General features: G+C 40.2%; 1 protein-coding gene across 1 annotated transcript; it reads right to left on the bottom strand.

Moving 5' to 3' along the window:
* Positions 1-793: 793 nt before the first annotated feature.
* LOC139735290 (nucleolar protein 11-like) lies at positions 794-20892 on the bottom strand. The gene is made up of 15 exons (XM_071646050.1): positions 20773-20892; positions 20080-20382; positions 18664-18838; positions 17648-17763; positions 16314-16392; positions 14814-14961; positions 9732-9855; positions 9134-9226; positions 7331-7518; positions 6089-6214; positions 4184-4297; positions 3498-3576; positions 3043-3126; positions 2526-2633; positions 794-922 (listed from the first exon to the last, which is right to left on the bottom strand). The coding sequence occupies exons 1-15, from the start codon at positions 20890-20892 to the stop codon at positions 794-796; spliced, it is 1986 nt and encodes a 661-aa protein (XP_071502151.1).
* Between the last annotated feature and the right edge of the window lie 3800 nt (positions 20893-24692).

Here is a 24692-nt window from a genome sequence, read left to right on the forward strand (position 1 = left end):
AGCTATTGGAGATGCTAAATTGACCCATATCAAAGAGTTTTCATGGAATTAGAAAGCCGAAAAGGTAAGAAAAATGAGAAATCGGAGTTGAAAAGTACGTCGGTCGAGGTCGCGAACATAGTCTCCGATGTAAGTAGTGCACTGATTTCACAGAGAACGATGTCAATGATTATAATCGATTCTGGTAGTCTCTAATTAGCCGCTTACTAACAAAATCCAACTTGACTCGTGCAATACGTGTAGCCCCTACTTTCTTTTTCATATTTTTTTTTCTTATTGTTAGCTCACCTGAGTCGAAGGCTCAGTAATGCTTTCTGATGTTACACACCTCACCTCTGGTATCAGTTTCTTAAATGCTGGAACTGTACCCTCTCCTGCAACTTTTAGGAGATATCTGAAGACTTAACATACTTCCATTCATTTTCCTGTCATTTCTCCTTGTAAAGTGTTGCAGGAGCAATTTGTGCTAGAGGGTTGCATCAAATATATTTCTGTCATCACTGGAATATTGAAACACCAGGATGAACAACAAATATGAAAAGCAGTGTTACTGCCTTTTGAAATTTTCTAACTGGAAGAACATTTCATAGGTCATTACGAGATTAGGGAAGAGTGTTGATTGTTGGCTTGATTTAATTGTAGTTATCAAATTTCAAACTGATCATGGCATGAGGTAAGCTTCAGAGGCAGATGACATCACATGATATGAGGCATACGTCAAGATCAGAAAGGAATAAATACACAGCATATTGTACGTCAAAAGTAAGTCACATCATGCCTTTAGCCTGGCCTTTCATATCTTGAGGATTTCGATGCTGTATGACTGCGATGCATTCTTGGGCTGAGATTTGACGCGAGATTTGGGGCTGCTGGCGTGATGCAAGAGATTCTGAATGGCATTCACTTCCAATGAGAAGGCAACCTGAGAAATACAGACCGAGAGAGGAAACACATTCTTGTCAATATAGCAGCATTATTGATATTACGAAAAAACAATCTAGGCTAAAACTAAATCATACTTTCGGTAGGCCCTATAGATGCATTTGGACCACTAGTCGATATCACACAGAGCAATATTGTGTTATTCTAGAGCAGTTTCTTAAGAAATTGGTCCTCAAAGCACATAAACACAATGACTTCCCCATGACATGTAGCACTATCAATCGTTGATAGTGACAGCATTTTCTGAAAGGCAAATGGATGAAGAGCACTTCCATGCTGCTTGAGCATCAAAATGTGAATCCATCCTCTCAGAGTTGGTAAATCCTTGAATATAGAAAACTAAATTAATTGCCATCTGGACTTACTATTCTATATACCAAAATGGTTTTAGGTCCAATCATTTATGCTTCATCAGCATGTCTAATTTGGTGGCAGGAAAATGTTTTGCTGATTAATGAAGATGCACGGTCAATGTCATCCTCACTGTTGACACAAATTGTTTGGAGTCAGTCGTCAAGGAATTCCCTAGATTACAGAGCTGTACACCTGGGAGAGGTTGTGTAGCAGTCTACAGTACCCTACCCTTTTTGAAGGTGGGGGTTCTCAGAGTTGTTTACGTACAGTGATCCGTAGATGGCTCCCCAGATGCCCCCCCCCCCCCAACCATCAAGGTCCTTGTCTATTAAAGATGCACACATCTCTATCTGTGAGGTTGTGTTTAGCTGTCTTCAGGTGGGAGAAGACGGCTGAATCGTTGCCCAATGTCCATGGTCTTCAACACTGATATAACCACTTATGTAGTGGCTGCTTGGTTGCACATTGAATCCCTCTTGGCAACCCTCCCGGGGGGGGGGGGGGGGGGGGGGGGTTTCCAGGAAACTGTCTATTGTCCATCAAATACCCTTACCAAGGGTGGGAGACTGTGACACAAGCTCTCCCAGGTGAACAGCTCTGAAATCTTGAGAATTCCTCCAGAATGGACTGTACACAGTGACGACAGACTCTGAACATTAATGTCAACAGTGCGTCTGCCTCAATGGGCAAAGTTTTCCCGCAACCAAATCAGATGGGCTGATGAATCATCCAGGATCGGACGTGACACCATCCTCAGAATTTTAAACATTAGTTCAGATGAATTGCTTCAATCTTGTACCTTTATCGAACATTATCTGGGTCACGAATTGACTACATAAATCCTTGCACGGTTAGGATTCACAGCAAGGATCTGCCCATCAATAGTAGAGTGTGCATGTCACAGAACCAATTGGCTTTAACCTTTCACTTTGCTTCATTCACAGAGTGATACATGTACATCAACCAGAGAGCATTCTTTACTGACTTGCTCTAATGTCAAATGCAGTGTACTTCCGTTAGATACATAAATATATTTTAAAAGAAACAGTTATAATGAAAATCTCCTCTCAACAAAGTAAAAAATCAGGTCCCCAAATTATCATCTATATATCTTGTATCCTTTAGGGCCCTACTGTTTAGGTATAACACAACACAACTGCTAGTCCCAAGGACTTCGTTATAATCAACGGGAGTCACCTACACGTTGTATAACTAATACACATGATTACCTGCTGCTTCACAGCCTCCTGCAATTTGGCAATTAGGGGTCGGACATCCGGAACTAGAACCAGCTGGGCAAAATGGGCATCTAGCAGCACGCCAATCCAATCCACAACCTGACGAGAGAGAGAGAGAGAGAGAGATACCAAATATTGCCAATTTGAGCAGCAGTTTTACAACTTGAGATTTAAAGGTTTTTGTAATAATAACATTATTATTTTCATCATTATTATCATTATCATTATCATCTTCATCATCATCATCATTATCATCATCAATAACATCATCATCATTAACATTGTTCTCATCATAAATATTACCAGCAGCAACAGCAGCAGCATCATCATCTTCTTCATCATCATTATCATCATTGATTATCATCATTACCATCATGTTTTCTGAGTTGATGTGCCATTGTGGATGTGTCAACTCCCTCTTATCTTAAATACTTACATCTTAAGATATACAGAGCATTTTAACACGGTCACCTGGACACATATATCTAGTATTTTAAGAAAAACTTACATTATCCATGCTGACTTCAGAATGGGCTCCCATCTTCCCTGAGAAGGAGTTGGTGAGTAGCAGATAAAGATACTTCAGGAGCAGCTGAAACAAAGATGTAACAAGAATGTGTTGATCAGTGCAGTATCAGGAAATTTGCCTGCTGAACAGTGCGGCACTCACTCATCTTCACAAATTCTTCGGCAGCCATATCCTGCAGACTGCTATAGATGCATGCATGCTGCTACCCCAACAACAATTTGTGTATGCTTCACATCACCTGGTCAATGAGCACCGTTCACATTTGATTAAAGTGGAACAAGCAGCTTAATTTGCTTTTAAATGATACATTGCAAGGTTTTTGACTACTAACACTGCAAGGGCAAATAATTCTACCATTATAGCAATTTTACATACCTACAAAAGTGCAGACTCGCTACTGTCAAAAACTTCTCAAATGGTCCATGTATACTCACAACAACTTCTTTGAAGTGTAAGTGTTTGACGGCATCCAGCATGAAGCTATCTGTGAATGGCTTGGACAGAGCTTCGTCTCTGAGGGTTGAAAGGGTTGTCAAGGAAACACATACGTTCACACCTGTCTAGGGCAGACATCCAAGGGAGATGCAAAGAGTTGTCGCTGTAGACAGGCGGCCCCTGTAGACAGATCTATTCAACATTTCATGCATATCACACATACATCTCGTACATGCATCATCATTGTATAGTATTTGCACTTACATGTATACAGTTGTATGTGTGTCAGTATTTATGTTTCATACATTGAAAAATGCTCTTAAATGCAGGGGCGGATCCAGGAATTCTGTAAAGGGGGGGGGGGGGGGGGGGCTTGACTAATATTTCTTCCGGGTTTCATTTCATTTTTTTCTTTTTATTTCTTTTGTTTTTAACGAAAAATAAAGGGGGGGGGGGCGTGCCCCGGTTGCGCCCCCCTCTGGATCCGCCACTGCTTATGGACCGCATTCTTGCAGACTGGTGTACATACAGCAAGCTTTTCATGAGTGCATCACCATTCCCACTATTTGTACTTTACTGGCAATCACTTTATTTAACTATTCACCATGCCTGGCTAACTAGTCAGCTGTAGAGCATAATTGGCTCAGCTTCTGCTCCATAAGGATCTCTCATAGTCAAAGGATACACAAGTTGTCTCCTAGCAACAGAGATAACATCCTCATCAGGGTTGCTGGTTGAGACTACCATGTTGTTATCTTCTGTTGACGTGTCCATGGCTGAAAGTTTGTCTTCATCAATACTGCAAGAATGATAAAATCCCAACCTTTCTTCAACATATGTTTTAAAAAATTCCGAGCACAAGTATTCATACCACAAATTTGGTAAACAAAACAAAACAAAACAAAGTCCTGACAACCTGACTACCTTTTTGGTAATGGGGAGTAATGTTTAACTCAAACCTTATAAACCAAAAATTTACAGCCTAATAAGATGGCTAGTTGGTTGCTATTGTTTGTATTAAAGGCCATATGCTTTGATTTCTCCCTTTTGCACTAGTCCCGATACAAGTTTAGGAAATGACTGATAGGCAAATAACATAATTATCTGGCACCCAAATTCATAATAGAATAAAAGGCAGAGTTACAGGAATCTGTGTGAAACACTGACATACCCCAAACTTTTTTTTTTTCACTTCAGTTTCAAATTGTTTTATTATTTTACTTGTACAAATGAAATCACTATGACAAAGTCAACAAAACTCTCATCAAAACATAGATACGAGTATCTAAAGAGTACTTGAAGAAATAAACATGATCATGTACATACACAAACATACAGTTTAGCATATCTTAAAAAGAGCACTAACTACCATTTGCAGATGAAACAAAAATGCAGTTTTAGTGCAATGAAACAGTTCTGAATGTGAGGTACATAAAGAAACAACCAATGTGAAAATCTTAATCGGTATAATCAGAGTAAAGTATAGTATACGAAAAGTGAACAATAATTTTATCAAACTTGTTTCTAGAATTATCCATCTACAGTTTTAATGGTTTATTGAGAAAAATAGTGATATCTCCTAATATATCTTAGGTCTTACTGCCAGATTTCTATAAGGTAGTTCGGATGTTTTGTGATACAGCTGACCTACACATATGCATCAAATGTGATAACTCAAATAATTTTTTTAATCATTGTTCCCAATGGTAAACAGTGGTTTTTACTCTTCATGTGCCATGGTGGAAATCCCCTTTGTGCCACACTATTTTGAGACACTAACAGTTTCATGCTTTGAGAAAACGTTCTGTTTTTCAAGTCTATGTAACTTCTTTAGATTTCTGTTGAGCTGGGGCAAATAGTGAGTAAAGATGTAAAGAATATGCCAATCTTTGCTTTGATGTATTATTGTATGACAAATCTATGATTGTTTTTCTTTCACATGACCAGCAGTTACATTACTGCAAGGGCATGACTTTTGCACACAAAACAATGACAGGAACTTAGAAACTTCTCTAAAATCCAGTAGAGAACACCTGTTGATAGTCAATCACAACATGAAATGCAAGTTTTATTTGAGAGCAACGGAAGCGTGAGAAACGCTTTCATTGCACTGCGGCATTTGGCGATTTATCGATTGGATTATGTATAGGGGGATTAGTGCGTTTGAGCAGAATATGCGAAGTCGGCTTGACTGAGTTGGACCTGCGAACGTGGCACATAGAGAGTTAAGGTATTGACCGATTCTGTGACGCCCTATGTGTATTTTTGGCATGGGCAAGCCATTACTGCGGTGTCTTAGCCGACCCCTCCTCCCACTCCCCCACCCCTCTCACACGCACGGAATGAAAAACTGATGCATGGTTGCTTTAGCCCATAGGCATCTCATACTGAGTGCGCAAATGCTTGCTTAGTGCGCGAACCTTTGTTACAAGTGTTGCGATAAACATGTTACCAGGGGGTGGGGGAGAGGAGGGGGGTCAGCTGGGACACTGCAAAATGAGCTAATGGCTGCATCCTGTACCACAAATTGTCTGCTGCCCTCAACGAACCCAAATCAGTCAATAAGAGACAAATCTCTGAGAGACCTCACCTCAAGAAGACCTGTAGACACTGGACCAGGGAGAGTTCTGGGAAGTCTCGCATGAAGGAGAGACAGTCCAGCAGCAGGGAGACTTCCCCTCGTCTGGCCAGCATACCAACAAACTCTGGGCAGGAGCTAGGATTGGTATGACAGAGGCAAAAACAACAGAGAAGGAGTTAGAGGGGCATGGACAGATGGACGGACGGACAGACAGACAGGTAGTGACAAAGTGACAGAAAGACAAAAGACAGAGCACATTATACAACACCTAAAAAATTTAGCTATGGATTGATTACCCATCATGTGTCATTCAGTTATACAGAGACTCCAACTCTCCTGCTTTCGACTGGAGATCTCCCGGCGAAAGTCCACTTTTGCAAAATCTCCCATTCTCCCGCTCGAAATTTAATTTCTCCCGCCTTGGCTCTGTGTCTCCCATTGGAAAGGATTTCTTACTTTAATATTGCCATCGTATGTTTAAAAATAAGCCTTGGATAGCACGATAGACATCTAGAACCCTAGAGCTTCCAGGGCCCTCGCCCTGGACCGTCTTCCGCAAGAAACTTCGCGCTTCATGCTTATGATGTGCACTTCGTGCTCATCAACTTAGAGTCTCCCGTTTGCTTGAGGTTTTAGGCGGGAGAATCTCCAGATCACAAGGTGCTTGGGGTTGGAGTCTCTGGTTATAAGTACCACTGCACACTGTGGCTGTCAGCTGTGCAATTTTGTTTGAGCAAAAAATGGATGGTGCATGGCCCACGTCACCAATTTCCACTGACTCCCATGTTTAACTCATGATTGACTCCAAGATTTTGTTCTATTGCACAGCTCTGATGCCACAACAAACAAACATTTGCGCCCGCACTCGACAATTACAACGGGTACTTTTGTCACTCATTTTTTAAACTATAACCCATCCGTTTCGTGTATGTACATACACAGCCAACAGTGACTGTGCAGATACTTATTCACCTTTCATGGAAAATGGTTGCCATTTCTGTGCTAAAGTAAAAAATCTGTGTGGACTACATCTGCTGACGTCTAAGCTGAACAGTCGTATAAAACAAATAGTTTATGGTCTTTATTCGTGCAATGGAACAAGATTTCAAACTCAGTGAAAGATGAGGTGCACTATTCAACTCCTTTTAGCCTTGTTGAATAGCATGCCTCTATCTTTCACCTTGTATGAAAACTTGTACCATCACACTCATGACCATTCACAATATGTAAACTGATGGAATATGGTCTAACCTTGCTGCTAGCACATTAGTAGCGATGATGTCGTGCAGTGCTTTCTCACTCCAGAACCCAGTGTTCTCCTCAATTCTTCTTACGACTGACTTGAGCACCAGGGTCAGGGCCGAGCTGTCCGGTACGCAATCCTGGAATGACTTCAAAAGTTCCTGGACAGCTGATGAAAACTTCTTTGCTGTATTGGTCTGTGACATTTGGAAGAGAAAGGTTGGACAAGATGAAATGGTGTAAGTTGTGATTCATCCAGGTAACGATCAATAAAGGACCCAAAATTAAATCAATTCATCTGGACTTACTGTTTTACTTCCGAGAACGGTTTCACGTCCGATCCTGGACGCTTCATCAGCTCGTCTGATTTGATGGCGGGAAGAAGTCGTTGCTAATCGGCGCAGATGCACTACCGACGTTATTGTTCGAAGTCAGTCGCCAAGGAATTCTCCGGATGACAGAGCTGTACACAGAGCTGTACTGACAGAGCTGTACACACTAAAACAGAAACTGGTCCACCCAAAAGATAAGGTACCGAAGGAAAAGAGAAGCAATGTGGTCTACGCCATACAGTGTCAAGGAGAGGGTTGCCAAGAGAATTATATTGGCGAAACCAAGCAGCCGCTACATAAGCGCTTATATCAACATAGAAGACCAGGTACATTGGGCAACGATTCGGCCGTCTTCTCCCACCTGAAGACCTTCAAACATAACTTCAAGGACAAAGATGTGCGTATCTTAGATAAGGAGCCTCGGTGGTTTGAGAGGGGGGTCCGGGAAGCCGTCTACCTCAACTCTGAAAACCCCTCCCTCAACAAGGGTGGGGGACTGCGACACAACCTCTCCCGGGTGTACAGCTCTGTCATCTGGAGAATTCCTTGGCGACTGACTTCGAACAATAACGTCGGTAGTGCGTCTGCGCCAATTAGCAATGACGTCTTCCCGCCATCAAATCAGACGAGCTGATGAAGCGTCCAGGATCGGACGTGAAACCGTTCTAGGAAGTAAAACAGTAAGTCCAGATGAATTGATTTAATTTTGGTTCCTTTTTTGACAAGATGCAAAAAACTGCAAACAACTACGACGATGATGACGACAATGACGACAACCACAACGACAACAACCACGATAACGACAACGACGACAACAACAACAACAACTGAACTGGCCTCCTGGAACAAACAGCAAAGTGCATCTGCAGTGCATCATCGAAGACTAAATGCATTACAATGGCATAGACATGAAAATTGACATCAGCTTGCACTCACACATAGGCTTCTGTGAATCTGCACACAATAGGACATATAAATGCAATCAAGTGAAAGCACACTCAATATAGGCCCTATCTGTAAAACCTGAAAGTTTCATGGTATAATGAATCAAGAACAAGGTTCCATTATTCACATTACATCAATGTCATCTTCTACATCATGTCATGTAAAATGGTGTGAAATCTAAAAATTGTTCACAGACATGGAACACTGCTGGAAATCCCAGTTTAAATGAACAGTGCAGATGAACAATTTGATTGTAGTGCAACAGTAACTCTTCTAGGACCACTGGTTTAAAAATTCCATTGACATCTCTTGTAGTTTAGCTGCTAGTAGTGAAGAAAGAGTTAACAATTTCAACAAGTATGCAGGATGCAAACATCACAGCCGAGGAAAATTTTGTGTAATCATCCTGTACGTAGTGTAACTACAAACAACTAGTTTATTTGAATATACAATGTACTTGGAACAGAAAATGCCATAGCACTATAGACACTGTCCAAAGACCCTGACACAGAGGTTTAACTTGAATAGCTGTTACCTTTGTCTGATCACAGACTTTCTGCACCAGTGTTGTAAGTTTAGTTCCACTCTTTGCTGTTTCTTTTGTCACACCAGATTTCCGTCTTGGTTTCTGTGTCACAGAAAAAAAAAAAATGTAGTTATATTATAATGTAACAATATTTAATAAAAGTTTGATACTACTGAATAAAAAACATGTGAAATTCATCTCACCCTGCCAAGAGCAAAGATAACTTGCACAAAAATGTTCCACTTTTACAGTACCAAGTAAAAGCCACAAAGATAATGTCAAGTGATAACAACTGTATGTGAAATAAGGGAGAAAAAAAGGTATACAGCCAACCTTGCTTAATTCAACCTCGCACATGTCGAATAATTACCTCAAGTCGAAGGTCTTTTCAAGTCCTCTTCTCTTTATATTCTATCAATTTGAATTCCTCTCAAGATGAATTTTCTCTAAGTCGAAGTCATTTCTTCAGGCCGAATAGATTCGACTTAGGCAAGGTTGGCTGTATGTCTTACCCCTTTTCGTACTGGAACCTGGTGGTCTTTGTACTAAGTCTATGGGGGTTTCAGAATTCAGTATGAAATGGGTTAAATGTGTAAGATTTTACCACCTTGGAAGTCTCTTCCTGGCAGGCCCAGTCTCCTGCCTGGACTAAGACTGGTAGGTCCAGGCCTTCCTTCGTCTCCGCTAGGCTACCAAGGGATGCTGCTAGGGTCATATCGGAGGCCTCATACCTGACAAACAGGAAATCAAGCTTCATTTTGACAATGTTCCCTGGTAACTGCCAATCACAGATACTTGCTGTGTTTTTAAGTTTCTGCAATCTACATTTCACATTTCATGGTAGATTGGATTATAACAAACCTTCAAGAGAACAAACAAACAACTCCACACGAAACAAAACCTGATATGACTAAGTTTAAAAGACATAATGTTCAGGCCTATCTCTGCATCAGCTAAGCTACGAAAGGGACACTGCTAGAATCACATCTGTAGCCTTGTACCAGAAAAAAAGAAAAGAAAAGAAATGTAATCATGCTTGTGTATGCATCTTTTTTATTAGTCTATGCATAAGGGCAAGTCCAAGATAACACGCGCGTTACGTATGGGACATTCAGAGACTTTTATGACCTGAAAAATAGTGTTAATGGCCTTTGATCATATTGAACTTTATCATGGTGATGGATATCTAGGAGAAGTATAATCATGTAAAAAATTGAGAAAAATGACCTTGACAATTATATTCTAGAAGAGAAAATATGTGCCGTTACGTATGGGACCAGAAAAATTTTGTTTTTTTGAACATTTTTTTCAACCTCAAAACTCTCTGAAAGTATTTCATTCTACAACTTGTAACTCACTGTGATGAAAGTCACAACACTCAAGATTATCACAGGTAAGTTTCATGTCATTAGGCAAAAAGCTCTAATTACAGGTTCTAATTAAAGACAGACATGACGTGTTACGTATGGGACAGTTACGTATGGGACACTTTGTCCCCCATTCATTTAGTGTGTGGAGAACCATGTTTATGGGTATTTTGCATAATTATTGAAGTAAAATCAGTTGAAACTACTCAAATACTGATCCAGATTGTCAAGGAAACAATATTCCCCAAATATTCACCATCATAGTCATATTCAATCATATTTTCATATTTTTATGACCAATCTGAGTATGCATGCCCTTTGTCCCCCATTCGTTTAGTGTGTGGAGAACCATGTTTATGGGTATTTGGCAAAATAATTCTGCAAAATACCCATAAACAAATTTTTGCATAATTATTGAGGTGGAATCAGTTGAAATTACTCAAATACTGATCCAGATTGTCAAGGGAACAATATCCCCCAAATATCTACCATCATAATCATATTCAATCATATTCTATATTTTTCATGACTAACCCGAGTATGTATGCCCTATTTTTTATCAGGATAGTTACTACTAAAAAATTGAATAGTTTACTTCCATTGAAGAAGGGCAGTTTGCCATTTAGTTTCAATAAAAAACAACTTGACACAAGAAATATTAATTTCAATAGATAAGCAATACCTGCTGCGTGGAATTCCAGTAATCGAGTAGATGTATGATGTCTGTCTAGCAGTCAGGTCATTGATTTGATTCACACCTCAGTATGTATGTACCCATTAATTTTGTTGTGGCTGCTATTGAAAACTGAATAAGGACAATTTGTGTATCACTTGCAATTTAAAAAAAATCATTTTACTTTATTTTTTTTTTTTGATATCACAACCGTTTCAATTTGGATCTCCATCAAATTAACTTTGAATTCCTATAGTCTTACAATTGTATGCTCTTTAGTAATTCATATTATTGGTTTCCAGTCATCTCATAAAATGTTGAAAACTGAATCCCCATTTCTACAAAAACTATACCATCCCTTTAATGCTGATTTTCATTGTGTATTTTGCCATCTTCCCTTCCCCCTTTCTGAAAATTGTTCAGTCAAGTTCATGTATTGTTTCAAGTGTCTATAACTCAAAAAGTAGCTACAAAGTTGGGATGCTTTCTTCAGGATGATTGACCATTTGTGTACAGAGAGACCTTCCCAGCTAGCTACATGCATTCACATGCAATATATATGAGGATGTCCCATACGTAACCCATTTGTCCCATACGTAACATTATTTCAATGCCTTATAAAAAAAATTTCTTTTACTATTTTTTCTTTTTTCTATGGTATTTAATTTCTCTAAACAATAAATCAGAACTTTCCAAAAGGGCATTCAAATAACCTTAGCAATTTCAGAAAAAACCTAAAAAAATGACCTCATTTTGTTACGTATGGGACATCTCATGATAGGACACGAGCTAATTTGCATAATCATTTGCATAATCCCTAAATTTTCATACCAAGTTAAACTATATGATGAACTTCTTATGTCCACATATTAATCAAATATCATTTGCTTTCCTTTGGATAAATATGAATTTTTATAAATGTCCCATACGTAACGCTGTGTTTTACATTTATGCAAATGAAGCCCTTGAAATTTGCATAAATTTACATAATATAATTTTTTCCTCCATGGAAATCAAAACTTCAACTTATAAGCTTCAAAATGATACCAAATATGTCAATATTGAGCAAAGATGAAATTTTGCCTTCTGAGGGGACCTTATCTTGGACTTGCCCATAAACTAACTTGCAAGGTATGGAGAAAAAGTGTAATTCTACTACAGTATTCATCGCATAATCGGGGCAGGTTGGGAGTAGCAAACACGGCCCCTTTAAGCGGGGTGCCCGATTTCGCCATGAGCACTCACCATACACTAATGGCATACGATATGTACATGTAGTGCGCACACACACACACACACACACACACACACATGCATACTAACGTACTGTACATGTACATGAATACACAACCACACTACCCCTCGGCGCGACCCTCTAGCTCATTCACAACTGAGGAAAATTGTGATGTACACACAGATCACAGTGTATTGAAAGTTCAAACACTCAGAGACGAGGAATTTGGACTTTGCCCTCAAAGTGTATGACTGAGATTAAACAACATACACAGCCTGAGCTGTGTGAGCAAGGCATGTTTTTTATTGGATGTGAGTAGGAATTGCAAGCGAGCACATGGCTTTGCTTATGTAGGGGAGAAGAATGTTCGCGAAAGCATGTGTTTCGCAATGGCATGGATACTTATACACAGCTTTTTCGTGGCTATGCATGTACGTGCACTGGATGGACGGAGGTCAAAACACACCAGTCCGAAGCTTGCTTTGTAAGTTCGATGTAAACGACAACTGATAGGGAATCTTTGAAATATTGTTGTGGTATTTTGGTAGATTTTTTGTGTAAAATATCAACAAAATCAAAGATCGCTTGAAGAAAAATTGTCCCGTTTATCAGAGGTCCCCGCCCGATTATCCAGTGAAAATAACATGCATTGGAAATGTTTCTGGGAAGCGTATGTCATTAAGCGAGGTTCCCGATTATCAGATGCCCGATTATGCGATGAATACTGTATCAAATAGTAAAATTTTTGCATTTTAACTTGGCCTTTGACCCTGGACCTTTGACTCTATGACCCTAAAATTCCCCAGAGAATCACTGTCTGGTAGAACATGCATCTGTATAGATATGTACTAAGTTTCATGGTAATACCTTGAGTCACTTTCAAGATATGGAGGATGAAGAAATGTAGAACAAAGAAGTAAACCCACAAACAGGCCTATTACACCAAGCATTTTTTTTTCCAAATTAAGTGAGAAGATAATTCTACTCCTGCAACCTACATCAGAATAGTTTCCAGACAGGTCCCCAACAGCAAATTAAAATGTAACAAGGAAAAGTAGAAATTACGCGGTGCGTAATATATGTCCCCGCCGGAAGTAGCATTTAGTAGCAAAATGCACAATATAGGTAAAAAGATGAAGGTCAAAGGTCAAAGAAGTCAAAGGTCAAAATTCTATGTAGAAGTTTTGAAGCCCTCACCTAGTGCCATCACATAAAGCAAACGGAATCGAAATCGGGTTAGAAATGGCGAAGGAGTAGCATTTTGTAGGCAATGTGCAATATAGGTCAAAAATCAAGGTCAAAGGTCAAAGAAGTCAAAGGTCAAAATTCTGTGTAGAAGTTTTGAAGCCCTCACCTAGTGCCATCACTTAAAGCAAACGGAATTGAAATCGGGTTACAAATGGCAAAGGAGTAGCATTTTGTAGCAAAATGTACAATATAGGTCAAAAATCAAGGTCAAAGGTCAAAGAAGTCAAAGGTCAAAATTCTGTGTAGAAGTTTTGAAGCCCTCACCTAGTGCCATCACATAAAGCAAACGGAATCAAAATCGGGTTAGAAATGGCGAAGGAGTAGCATTTTGTAGGCAATGTGCAATATAGGTCAAAAATCAAGGTCAAAGGTCAAAGAAGTCAAAGGTCAAAATTCTGTGTAGAAGTTTTGAAGCCCTCACCTAGTGCCATCACTTAAAGCAAACGGAATTGAAATCGGGTTACAAATGGCGAAGGAGTAGCATTTTGTAGCAAAATGTACAATATAGGTCAAAAATCAAGGTCAAAGGTCAAAGAAGTCAAAGGTCAAAATTCTGTGTAGAAGTTTTGAAGCCCTCACCTAGTGCCATCATATAAAGCAAACGGAATCAAAATCGGGTTAGAAATGGCGAAGGAGTAGCATTTTGAAGCAAAATGTACAATATAGGTCAAAGGTCAAGGTCAAAGGTCACAATTGAAATTCTGTATAGAAGTTTCAAAGCTCCCATGTAGTGCTATCATATAAAGCAAACAGAATCAAAATTGGGTTAGAAATGGCGAAGGAGTAGCATTTTGAACGTTTTGATCACACACGGACGCACACACGGACGGACACACGGACGGACGGACGGACGGACGGACACACGGACACACGGACACACACACGTACGGAGCCCGTTTCATAGTCCCCTGCTCGAACTCGTTCGGCGGGGACAAAAAGCATAAAAGCAAAAAAAAATATAGAATGGACATGTACATAAGCAAAAACAAAGAAAAAAAAAGAGAAACAAAATCTGCTGCTAGGTTAAGAATGTGCATGAGACTGAGGTTGAAAGTATGACCATTAGAGCATCTGAAAAATTGGAAATATTAGTAATAGTAACAAGGTCCTAGGTTCCTAGGTCACCAAATTAGACAGATTATTAAAAATTCATCAAGCATAATGTACCTGTGCAGGCTCACGATTGATTTTGTTGCGAGGAAAATGTGGCCGGCGATAACTTTCAGAAATGAGGGAAGACCTTCCTCTTCTTCACCAACAAGCGAACGCTGGGCCTGCAAAGTGCCGTAGGTTGTGTCCCATACGGACAGGGTTGCTATATATAGAAAATTTAGATAGATGTAGATTAGATGAGAGGATGGCTGAAAGTCTACAGAATTCATAAGCACGTGGGTGAGAGAGAGCTCGAGCTCATCAATTAAATGATAGTTTGATACAGACTACATTTCACCAATACATTATGTCATGTTCTGTGGCAGAAGAAAAATGAAAAAAAAAAGAATGAGTTGATATTTGCATCATCAAATGTGACCGTGCACCTCAAAACGAACATAAAGTCGCACACACTGATTTTGCGTGAGGACTGAAAATAAGTGAAATGGGTCAACCTAGCCGAACTTGATTTTTTCATATTTTCTGAAAGAGCGGGTCTTCTTTTACATTATGCTAAAATTTGGCATCATGAAATGGGCAGGAAAGTGTGTTTTTTTAAGCAGTTTATCTCGAACATTTTTGGTAAAATAGTGTGATTAGGTGTGTCTTTAGAATCCCTTTATCATTTCTGAAAAACCTTGTCCACACTCTTCACTTTCAACTCTTATAACTTTTGGACAGAATGAACAGAATGTGTTAATGAGGCACGCTTAATTTCAGTTTAATCTAATAATCCCTTCATTGTTGTTACTCTGGTGGTTCACTTCCTGTTTTTTGTCCCATTCATCGCACAGCCAGCACGGTTTGGTAAAGATTAAGCGCTTGAATAGACACTGTACTTCAGAGCCTCTTTTCTCAGTTCACACTTTTCCTGAGTTTGTGCTTTCTTTCCAATATCTAGATAGGTTAGGAGAGTCCATTTGATCTGAGTTATACATCATTTTAAAACTTGAAGTCTGTGCTTTCAGAATATGGTCTTAACTAAAAATTCATGTCTGGCGACTTTTTGTTTGTTTTGAGGTGCAGGGTCACAAATGGTGTTATCACTTCTGTAGTGAACTGTTAAGACAGACAACAGGCCAAAGTTGCTATAATACTGATTGAAATGCAATTTGTTTCCTGCATGAGCCACAACAGAGCAAAGTGAAAGATACATCATCAAACTTTTGTAATAGTTGATGAGGCTTTGTGATTCAATTTTCACATCACCTTCTGCCCGTCGAGGTATAACTGTAATTCATTCAGGGTTTTTAAGTCAGTTTTCAAACGCTATAAAATGTCTACTATGCTGATGACAAATCAATATGCTATTTAGAGCTGTTGTATGATGTACCTGAACCATGTAAAATTTCCTGAAACATACAAACAGCAGAAATTGTATGATATAATTACCACCTCTGATGGAAAGAACTACAAAACCTTGCACACAATTCATGTCACATGTAAAGAATGAATGGCATACAAGAGGTATAAATTATAGAAATAAAGTCAGTGCATAGGTGAAAAATTGCATACCTTTGTGTTCACCACTAGAGGGCAGTCTCTGGGAACCTGCTATTGCAACAAGTCTGTCATTGATAGCTGCTATCCTCATCTATATGAAATGGAGCATTAAAAATACACATGATCATATGAACTAATGAAACAAAGGCATGGTTTCAAAGACAGGCATATAGAAAGAAATAACATGAAATATTCTTAACGCCAATGGTAATCATGTCATACTATACTTTCCAGACACATTAAGGGTAGTACCGGTGATAGTAAGCATTACTTATTGCAGGACAACAAAGGATCAATGACAGTACCACTTTAAGAATTTGAACTAGGTTCAACATTCTTTATGTATTTCCTACTATGCATACTTGTTTGATCGTGATTGCAAGGATCTGTTTTACCTATTCTTGAAATATATTCATTCTCCTGGCATCCGAGTTAAAAAAACAGGGTCAACCTCTAGAAATTATTACTCTAAAAACAATGAAGGAAACAAAGACAGAAATGATGACTTATTCCAAGAAACCAGAAACATGCTGACACACAGATTCAGACATAAGAAAAAAATACCTGACTGCTTTCGATAACTTCTAAACAAAACAAATATCGAAACAACAAAACAACACACAAACACACGCAAACATACTGTATGTGACCCGCTACAACGAAAAGATCCTAAAGTCACTGACGGCTGAGCCGAGAAAATTGAGTTTGAAGTGAGATCATCAAAATCCGTCAGAACGTTCGAATTTCTGTTTTAGACAAAATTTTGTAATCTAATGTATCCTCTATCATCTGCCAAACTTTCGAAGCTAAATGATCAAAGGAAAGGCAAGAAAAATGTGTTTTTCTGGGCCATGATTTTCTGATTCTCTATGGAACAGAAACGTGTCCGAAGATTTGGATTTTGCGCTGCAGCTAGACTCCGCCCCTAGCAGCGAAGGAATGATCTTATTGGTCAGTGCGTTGCATTCTGGCTACTGATTGGTCGTGTGTAGGCCGCTGGGGCTAAGCTTGAATGAACATCGCAGAGGTTGCTAGGAGCATACCTTCTACTGTCAAACGGTGAAAACTGTCTAGCTTTCCCATGATCCTGATAGCGTCGGAAGGAAAACCTTGAAGGTGGCTTTCTTGAAACGCTGATTTCCTAAACCACTAGACATGCGCTAATAAAATCATTGATATCTCTGCAAACGAGTACTTTTATATTCCAAAAGTCATGTTATATCTGACATTAAAGCAGAACAGTAATGGAATACTAGCATGTCATTTTCAGAAAATTGTCCTCCCCCAACTTTCGGATCCTTTTGTTGCAGCGGGTCACATACACTTGTATCTGTTACTCAGCCTACCTCCTGCTCACTGCCTGAAACAGTGAATTTAAGATGACACACCAATGTCTGAGGCTCCTGTTTTCCTTCGAGCTTTGACTTTGGTATGTGAGTGCAGCACACATGTCCTCCTTCCCCTGCAAAGGACAATTAGAAGATTGTTAAAGTTTCATTATAATCTGATTTACTGAGTTTTCACCCATCAACTTCTCGGGAATTATGCTGCAGAAGGTATCATCTTGTCATCATTAATTTGACACAGCTGATTTCCACTGCAGATCTTTCATTTGAGGAAGATAAGATGGAATAAATCAAATTCAGTAAATTGGTTTAAAAAATGGAAAGGAATGGATGCTTTAATCACCTTAAAATTTGTCACCAATTCAAGAATAAGTTCAGAATTTAGCAATGAAGAGGCTTTTAAATATTCTTCAAATGAAAACAATCAAGTATGTTTTACTAAAATGCTAAAGTGCATGAGAATTTACTTTACCTTACGAGACAAAAGCAATGATAGTAATACATTGTACCATAATAAACACAGCACCACAATTCTGCTGTTTCTGGAACTGCATGTATTACATAATGCATCTTTTTGACTCAACTCTAAAAATAAATAAATACATAAATATAAACACTCAGCAAGGGACAGGGGGAAAGCATAATAACACCAAACTGTAATGTCAAATTTGCAATATTTTTGGTTCAAACAAGATAACCACATACACACACAAAACAAACCCAAGACAGCCTGACAACAAGTATCCTTGTGCTGCTGTTCTAGATTTTTGCAGACATTCCACATTATCTTTGTTTTAATCTCCCTTGACTATCAAGGTATAATGCAAAAGGCAACGCATGCGCACAGATGAATTCCCCTCACAGTTTTTACTCAAAATGTAGTACAATGTCTTTTCCTCTCTTAGTAATTACAAGTCACTTTACTGCAGAGGAAGGGGAATGATATTATAAAGCTTATAAACCAACTGACAGTTTGCAGATACAGTGTAAACTTGAGGAAGGCTGACTAAGCTCACATAATGTGTAGAGGATGGCACTGGAATCTGTGAGACAGGATGCTGAGAGAATAGCAGGAGTCTCATCCTCTCCAGAAACTGGTGGTTCTAGGTGTATCCTGACGGCATCTTTGCTCTCTCCTTCCTCCGTGCCAATTTTGCCAACATTGTGAACCAGCAAGCTATACTTCATTTTCTGAAAAAGAAAAGAAGAAAGAACTGCAATTTGCAAATCCTTTGGTCTTCACTTGCAATCTAAAATTACATAAAATTAGTTTTATCCTTGCACTGTACTTCTACTTCACAAATTTCACTAAATGAAGGAAGAGTGATCCTTCCATTTTTTTTCATTAATTACTGGACTTCAAGCACACCTACCACACATAACTTCACAGGCCACCTTCTTTTACAATCATAATTGAAACAGCCAATATATATACTCTACAAGCTCTTATTTGAGGTCACAAATCAGCAAAGAACAATTCATTACTGACACAATACAGTGTCACGATTGTCACACTCAACACATCTTTCTGTCTTTTTTCTCTATACAAACCAAAGACATGTCTGCTAAAATCTTGCTTGGTAAACTTAGTACTGTTACACATTTTAATAATCTGCTGAGCTTTAAGCAGAAGTCAGCTGCCTTTGTGTTTTGGATGTTGGTTAAAGTCATTGCATTTTAATATGTCTGACTCTTTATTGAAGGCCTCAATTCAATGCATGTAGGATAATGGATTAAAGAATTTTTGATGTGGATGTGTCCACTGAAACTTGAAAGGAAGTTGAAAGTTTATATCATGACCAGCAGTAAATTAATGCTCTACATGTGATAATTACCTTGACTGTGAGATGACTGTTTCAATCCTCAATTAGTTGTGAAACACTTTCAAAGTAAATGGCATGATGCCTCCTTCAATCAAAATAAATAATGGTCATACAAAGGTGTATAGTAACAGTTACTGACAAGAATTTTGAATTTTGTATACCACATCAAAGGGGCATAGTCCCGGTAGTGTAGATGGCGCTGTTGATGCTACTGCCGATCACCGTTAGCATTGATACGAAGATTGCCGAAATTGAGTTGTCATCAAGAGTAAAGCGCGTAGGTGCTGCTAAGTAAGGTTGCCTTTGTGGTCTTCTCTACGCATCACACAGTCTGTAGTAATGCCAGGGTGCGTGCATATGTGCTTCTTATTATGACATCACAAAAGAAATTTGCTAAAGCTGTCATCCCCCTGAGCCGAATCATGAGCCGAACTGTGATCGGACCACTGACACAGTGGATCTGACTTCTTCGGACTCGGGAAACTGGGCCAAAGCGTAAGCGCCCGAGAGAAGTCGATAGCATAGGTCTCTATAGGAAACTTGCGTCGTGCACCCGCATACGCATTTGACTAAAACACGGGGACCATGCACCTTTAAAGTGGATCTTACCGTCTGCTCCTGAATGAGGCAGATGACGTAGCAGGGTCGATGCTCCTTTGTTCCAACCTCCTCCTTAGCTCCTTGCTGCCACAACCAGGCATCTCGGATTTCTTCCCCATCCTCCAGGCAGCCTTCTCGCACCGTTCCCGGTGACCTTGTGGCATGGTCCAGCCACCTGAGGGCGCCATTCATCATCAGGACAAGTATCTGGTTGTCATGGGCTCGAAAGATGCGTGAAATGGGAGACTTCAGTGTCACCAGGGGCTTCTGTTTGAGTGGGTCTGCACACTCTACTGACCATCGGTAAATTTGCTGTTGATTTAAAATAGATCAGAAATGTCACTGCTGTTGATGTGTTTTAAAGAAAGAGAGAGAAATACAAATGTAGAATGTCACTGAAATAAGTCAGGTAAGGACACAATATAACCAAGTAGGCGGAATTTCTTCCCATCTCCATGATATATCCCAGTCTTTATGATCACAATACCATAGGAAAAGGACACAATTGTCAAATGCAATTGAAAAAAAAAAGTAATTGAGACTATGTAACGTAATTGTACATGGACAGTGTAGTACTTATTCCACATAAGATTGGGAGAGCCACCATGCAGCTCCTGCCTTTGTTGCTGTTTTTTTTTTAATGGTAGCTACAGTATTCCTTCCTCTTAGTTAGTGCAGCGATTAGGAAATGCGTCTCATTACCTTGTGTTTGACAACTGCCAAAATTTCATCACTTTCCCCACAGCAAACAGCAGCACAGGTGAAAGGTGAGCTAAGCTTGGTTAACCAGCTGTGAAGTGACTTGGAATCTGGAACCTCCATTGCATCATGCAAACATGGGATAAAATTACACAGATAAATTGTTAATGAATTAATGGCATAGTGTGACTGATACATAAATTACCAAGCTACTGATTTGGTGCTATTTTTTTTTTTAATTTTATAAGCATGGTAAACAGATAAAATTTACTACTAAGGAAAAAAAATCAGTGTAAAATCTAAAAAAAAATAAAGAGTGAAATATAATGTGTTATGGTGTGAAAAAAAAAAAAAATGTCTACATACAATCTACAAGACTGTGTTGGTATTTGACCGAAAGATCGGTCTGTATCTGTCTGTCTGGGAATGTTCCGCAGAGACTGCGTCTGGCTTCATGGATCCCCTCCGTATACAGACCAAAGTCAATGATCCCAGCTCCTGTGTGGAGCATCGCGCACAGATCAAACGTTATGATAAACCAAATTTCAGACAGCTTTTTTACATTCAAACAAGTTTGACATGGCATGACACATTATGCAGCAATATTTGGGGTCAATTTCTCACATTGTGCAATCAAAATACTCACAGTAACTCGGTTATAATGCAGAAGTTTTATCCATATCGCAACATCTACGTTCGCTAGCCGTATTAAGTCGCCATTTTGAATCTGTAAACCAATCACATGCGAGGTACGTGTTTCAGTAAAAAAAACACATAGAAACTACCTCGCATGTGATTGGCTAATAGATTCATACTGTAAGTTTCTGCAGTTTGAACGTGACGACGCGACGGGCTGGTTGATGTGTGTTTTACGTTGAAAATTCTACCGAAATGTTGGATTATTCATTAATCTGGTGAGTGTAGTGTATTCTTGAATAGTTGATTTCACTATACAAGCTTAAATTTGCCAACCTAGGGCCGTGAATTAGACGCAATCGAGAAGGGTGAGGTACCTCACCCAATTTTCCATAGAGACAGTGGTTAAGAATATCCACACAGCAATGGGTACTGGTACCTTCCGTCTGTCTATGGAGGACAGCGTTAATGGCAAAATATAATTATAAAAGAGTTCTCCGGACAGACGGATCTTTCTGTCTATGTTGGTATGTGACTACGCCTAGAATATAATCTATATGCAGGGCCTATCAATAGGATTATTGTACGTGGGTGTGGAAACAGAGATGTGGAAACAAACTGGACAATCATCGCAAACTTCCTGACGAGATGTCTAACGGAACTTGTACCATCAAAGATGACCAAAGGTAAGCGACATCTACCATGGATCACCCCAGCAATTAAACGGCAGATGACAAAGAGGGACCGCCTCTTCAAGAGTGCCCTTCGTCAGAATAGTACAGCCACATGGGGGAAGTTCCGAGAGTTTAGAAATCAAGTGGCAAAAACTGTGCACAAGGCCCACCGTGACTATGTAAATGACATAATCGGGACCAGTCTGGCAGACAACCTCAAAGCTTTTTGGTCATACGTCAAAAGCTGCAGATCTGAGCACATCGGAATACCATCTCTTCGTACTACATCCAAGTTGTGTGCCACAGCTACTGAAAAAGCAGAGGCTTTGAACGACTATTTTCATGAGATGTTTTCAAGTGAAAATACTGAACAGAACCCATCTAAAGGCCACTCTGATTATACATCGATAGGTCACCTGCACTTTCACAGGACTGGAGTGGAGAAGCAACTAAAGCAATTAAACCCCTCCAAGGCCAGCGGGCCAGACGAGATCCCACCCAGACTCCTGCAGCTTATTGCACATGAGATAGCCCCAGCTCTGTCATTCCTATACCAACAGAGCTACAATGATGGTATAGTTCCATCACAATGGAGACAGGCCCTCGTAGCTCCTGTACACAAGTCTGGTGACAAGAGCGAGACCTCAAACTACCGGCCTATTTCACTAACCTGCATTTGTTGCAAGGTAATGGAACATATTGTCCTTAGCCAAGTTTCAAAGCATCTTGCATCCTGTAACATCCTCTCAGATGCACAGCATGGCTTCCGCCGAGGACTCTCCACCACCACTCAGCTCACATCTACACTACATGACTGGTCCTCCACCATCCAGAAGCGTAGCCAGGTTGATGCTGTTTTCTTGGATTTCCAGAAGGCCTTCGATCGGGTGCCCCATCAACGTCTGTGTACCAAGCTTCGCTATTATGGCATAACGGGGGACACACTAAACTGGATTATGTCATTTCTCAACAACAGACAGCAAGCTGTGGTTGTTGATGGTTCCAAGTCCACATGGAAGAATGTCACGTCTGGAGTGCCCCAAGGCTCAGTACTAGGACCAACTCTTTTTCTCCTCTTCATAAATGACATACAAGATAATGTCCAGTCTCATATCCGCCTCTTTGCTGATGACTGTGTCATTTACAGAGAAATAAATGCAATCTCAGACCATCACATACTACAACAAGACCTCCTGCAATTATCCACCTGGTCTTCAACTTGGCTTATGAGCTTCAATGTGAAGAAATGTGCCGTCCTATCTATCACCCGGAAACGTAATCCCTCCGTTTTCCAGTATCATCTCCACAATGTCCATATACCTAATACCCCTTTCCCGCTGCCCGTCTCGGTGAACCACCGAGAGGTTCCCCGGTGAATTCACCGGGGAACCTCTCGGTGAAAGTTTGAGTGCCGTCGTTTCACACTGCTCTCGGTGAAACTTTCCCCTAGACGGGTTTTCTGCTCGCAACGTGGGTGATCTTATGTACTTGAGTTTGTTGTGCATCTGCGATTTGGTTTTTTCGATCCCATGTTCAGCAAGTTTTCGGAGGAGGGACTCGTACGCGGCAGCGTCAGCCGACGTCCCGCTCAGTTCTTCGTTCACTGCTGCCTTGCTACGTAATTGAAGTTACAGTCTCTCTTCGTCTTTGGTCCACGCTCCAGCCATTTGCAAAATTCCCTCAAATTTCAACAGCACAAAACGTCAACGGATTTCTCCTGCACACTGTAAACCCAGCACTTGACGAGAAAAGCACAAAATACGAAAAAATCAAGCAAGAGGCGCACTGTACAAATGTATCAGACTTTACTGGAAGAGTTAAGAGCTAGACACTAGAGGAAGACGAAGAAGGAGGAAGCATCAAATCGATCAAGTACATAGATTATGTACACTGTAAACCTATATCAGCTTTGTATACATACACGGCGTGCTAATTACTAGTAAACAATACAATGCACAGCACGATGCAAAACAATGCCGTCGCACTGTGAACGCCACATTGCACACGAAACGACATACTAGTACTATGTACAGTAGTGTCGTGTGTATGTTTACAAACATGAATTACTAGTACCCTGTACGTGTGGATTTGGGAGGTCGAGTGCGCGCTAGCTAGCTGAAAGCGTGTGCATGACCAGAAACAAAACATGACCTTTGACATAATCTGCATATTTTCACCGGTGTTTCACCGAGACAACCTTTCACGCTGGGCGCTCTCGGTGAACCACCGGGTGATCTCCCGTTGAACTATCGGTGTTCACCCAGGACGCTTCTCGGGTAAAAATTGCCCAAAATTTCATCGGTGTTTCACCTAGGCTTCCCCTAGGTTTCAACCGAGTGACCTTTCACACTGAGGGGTTCCCCGGGTGCCCCCAGGTGCCCCCGGGGAAGATTTTCTTCAGCGGGAAAGGGGTATTAGGCACAGGAATACAAGTACCTGGGAGTGACAATCACTCATGACTTGAGCTGGAACAAACATTGTCAGAACATCAGACACAGAGCAAGCAAGACATTAGGGCTTCTCCGCAGAACATTATCACCACGCACCAAGGAAGTAAAGGCCAGAGCCTATGCCGCACTTGTCCGGCCCCAACTAGAATATGCATCAGAGGCC

This window comes from Diadema antillarum, unplaced genomic scaffold (genome assembly GCF_040938485.1).
Source record: "Diadema antillarum isolate AM-2024a unplaced genomic scaffold, OU_Dant_1.0 scf00000027, whole genome shotgun sequence".
NCBI lineage: Eukaryota > Metazoa > Echinodermata > Echinoidea > Diadematoida > Diadematidae > Diadema > Diadema antillarum.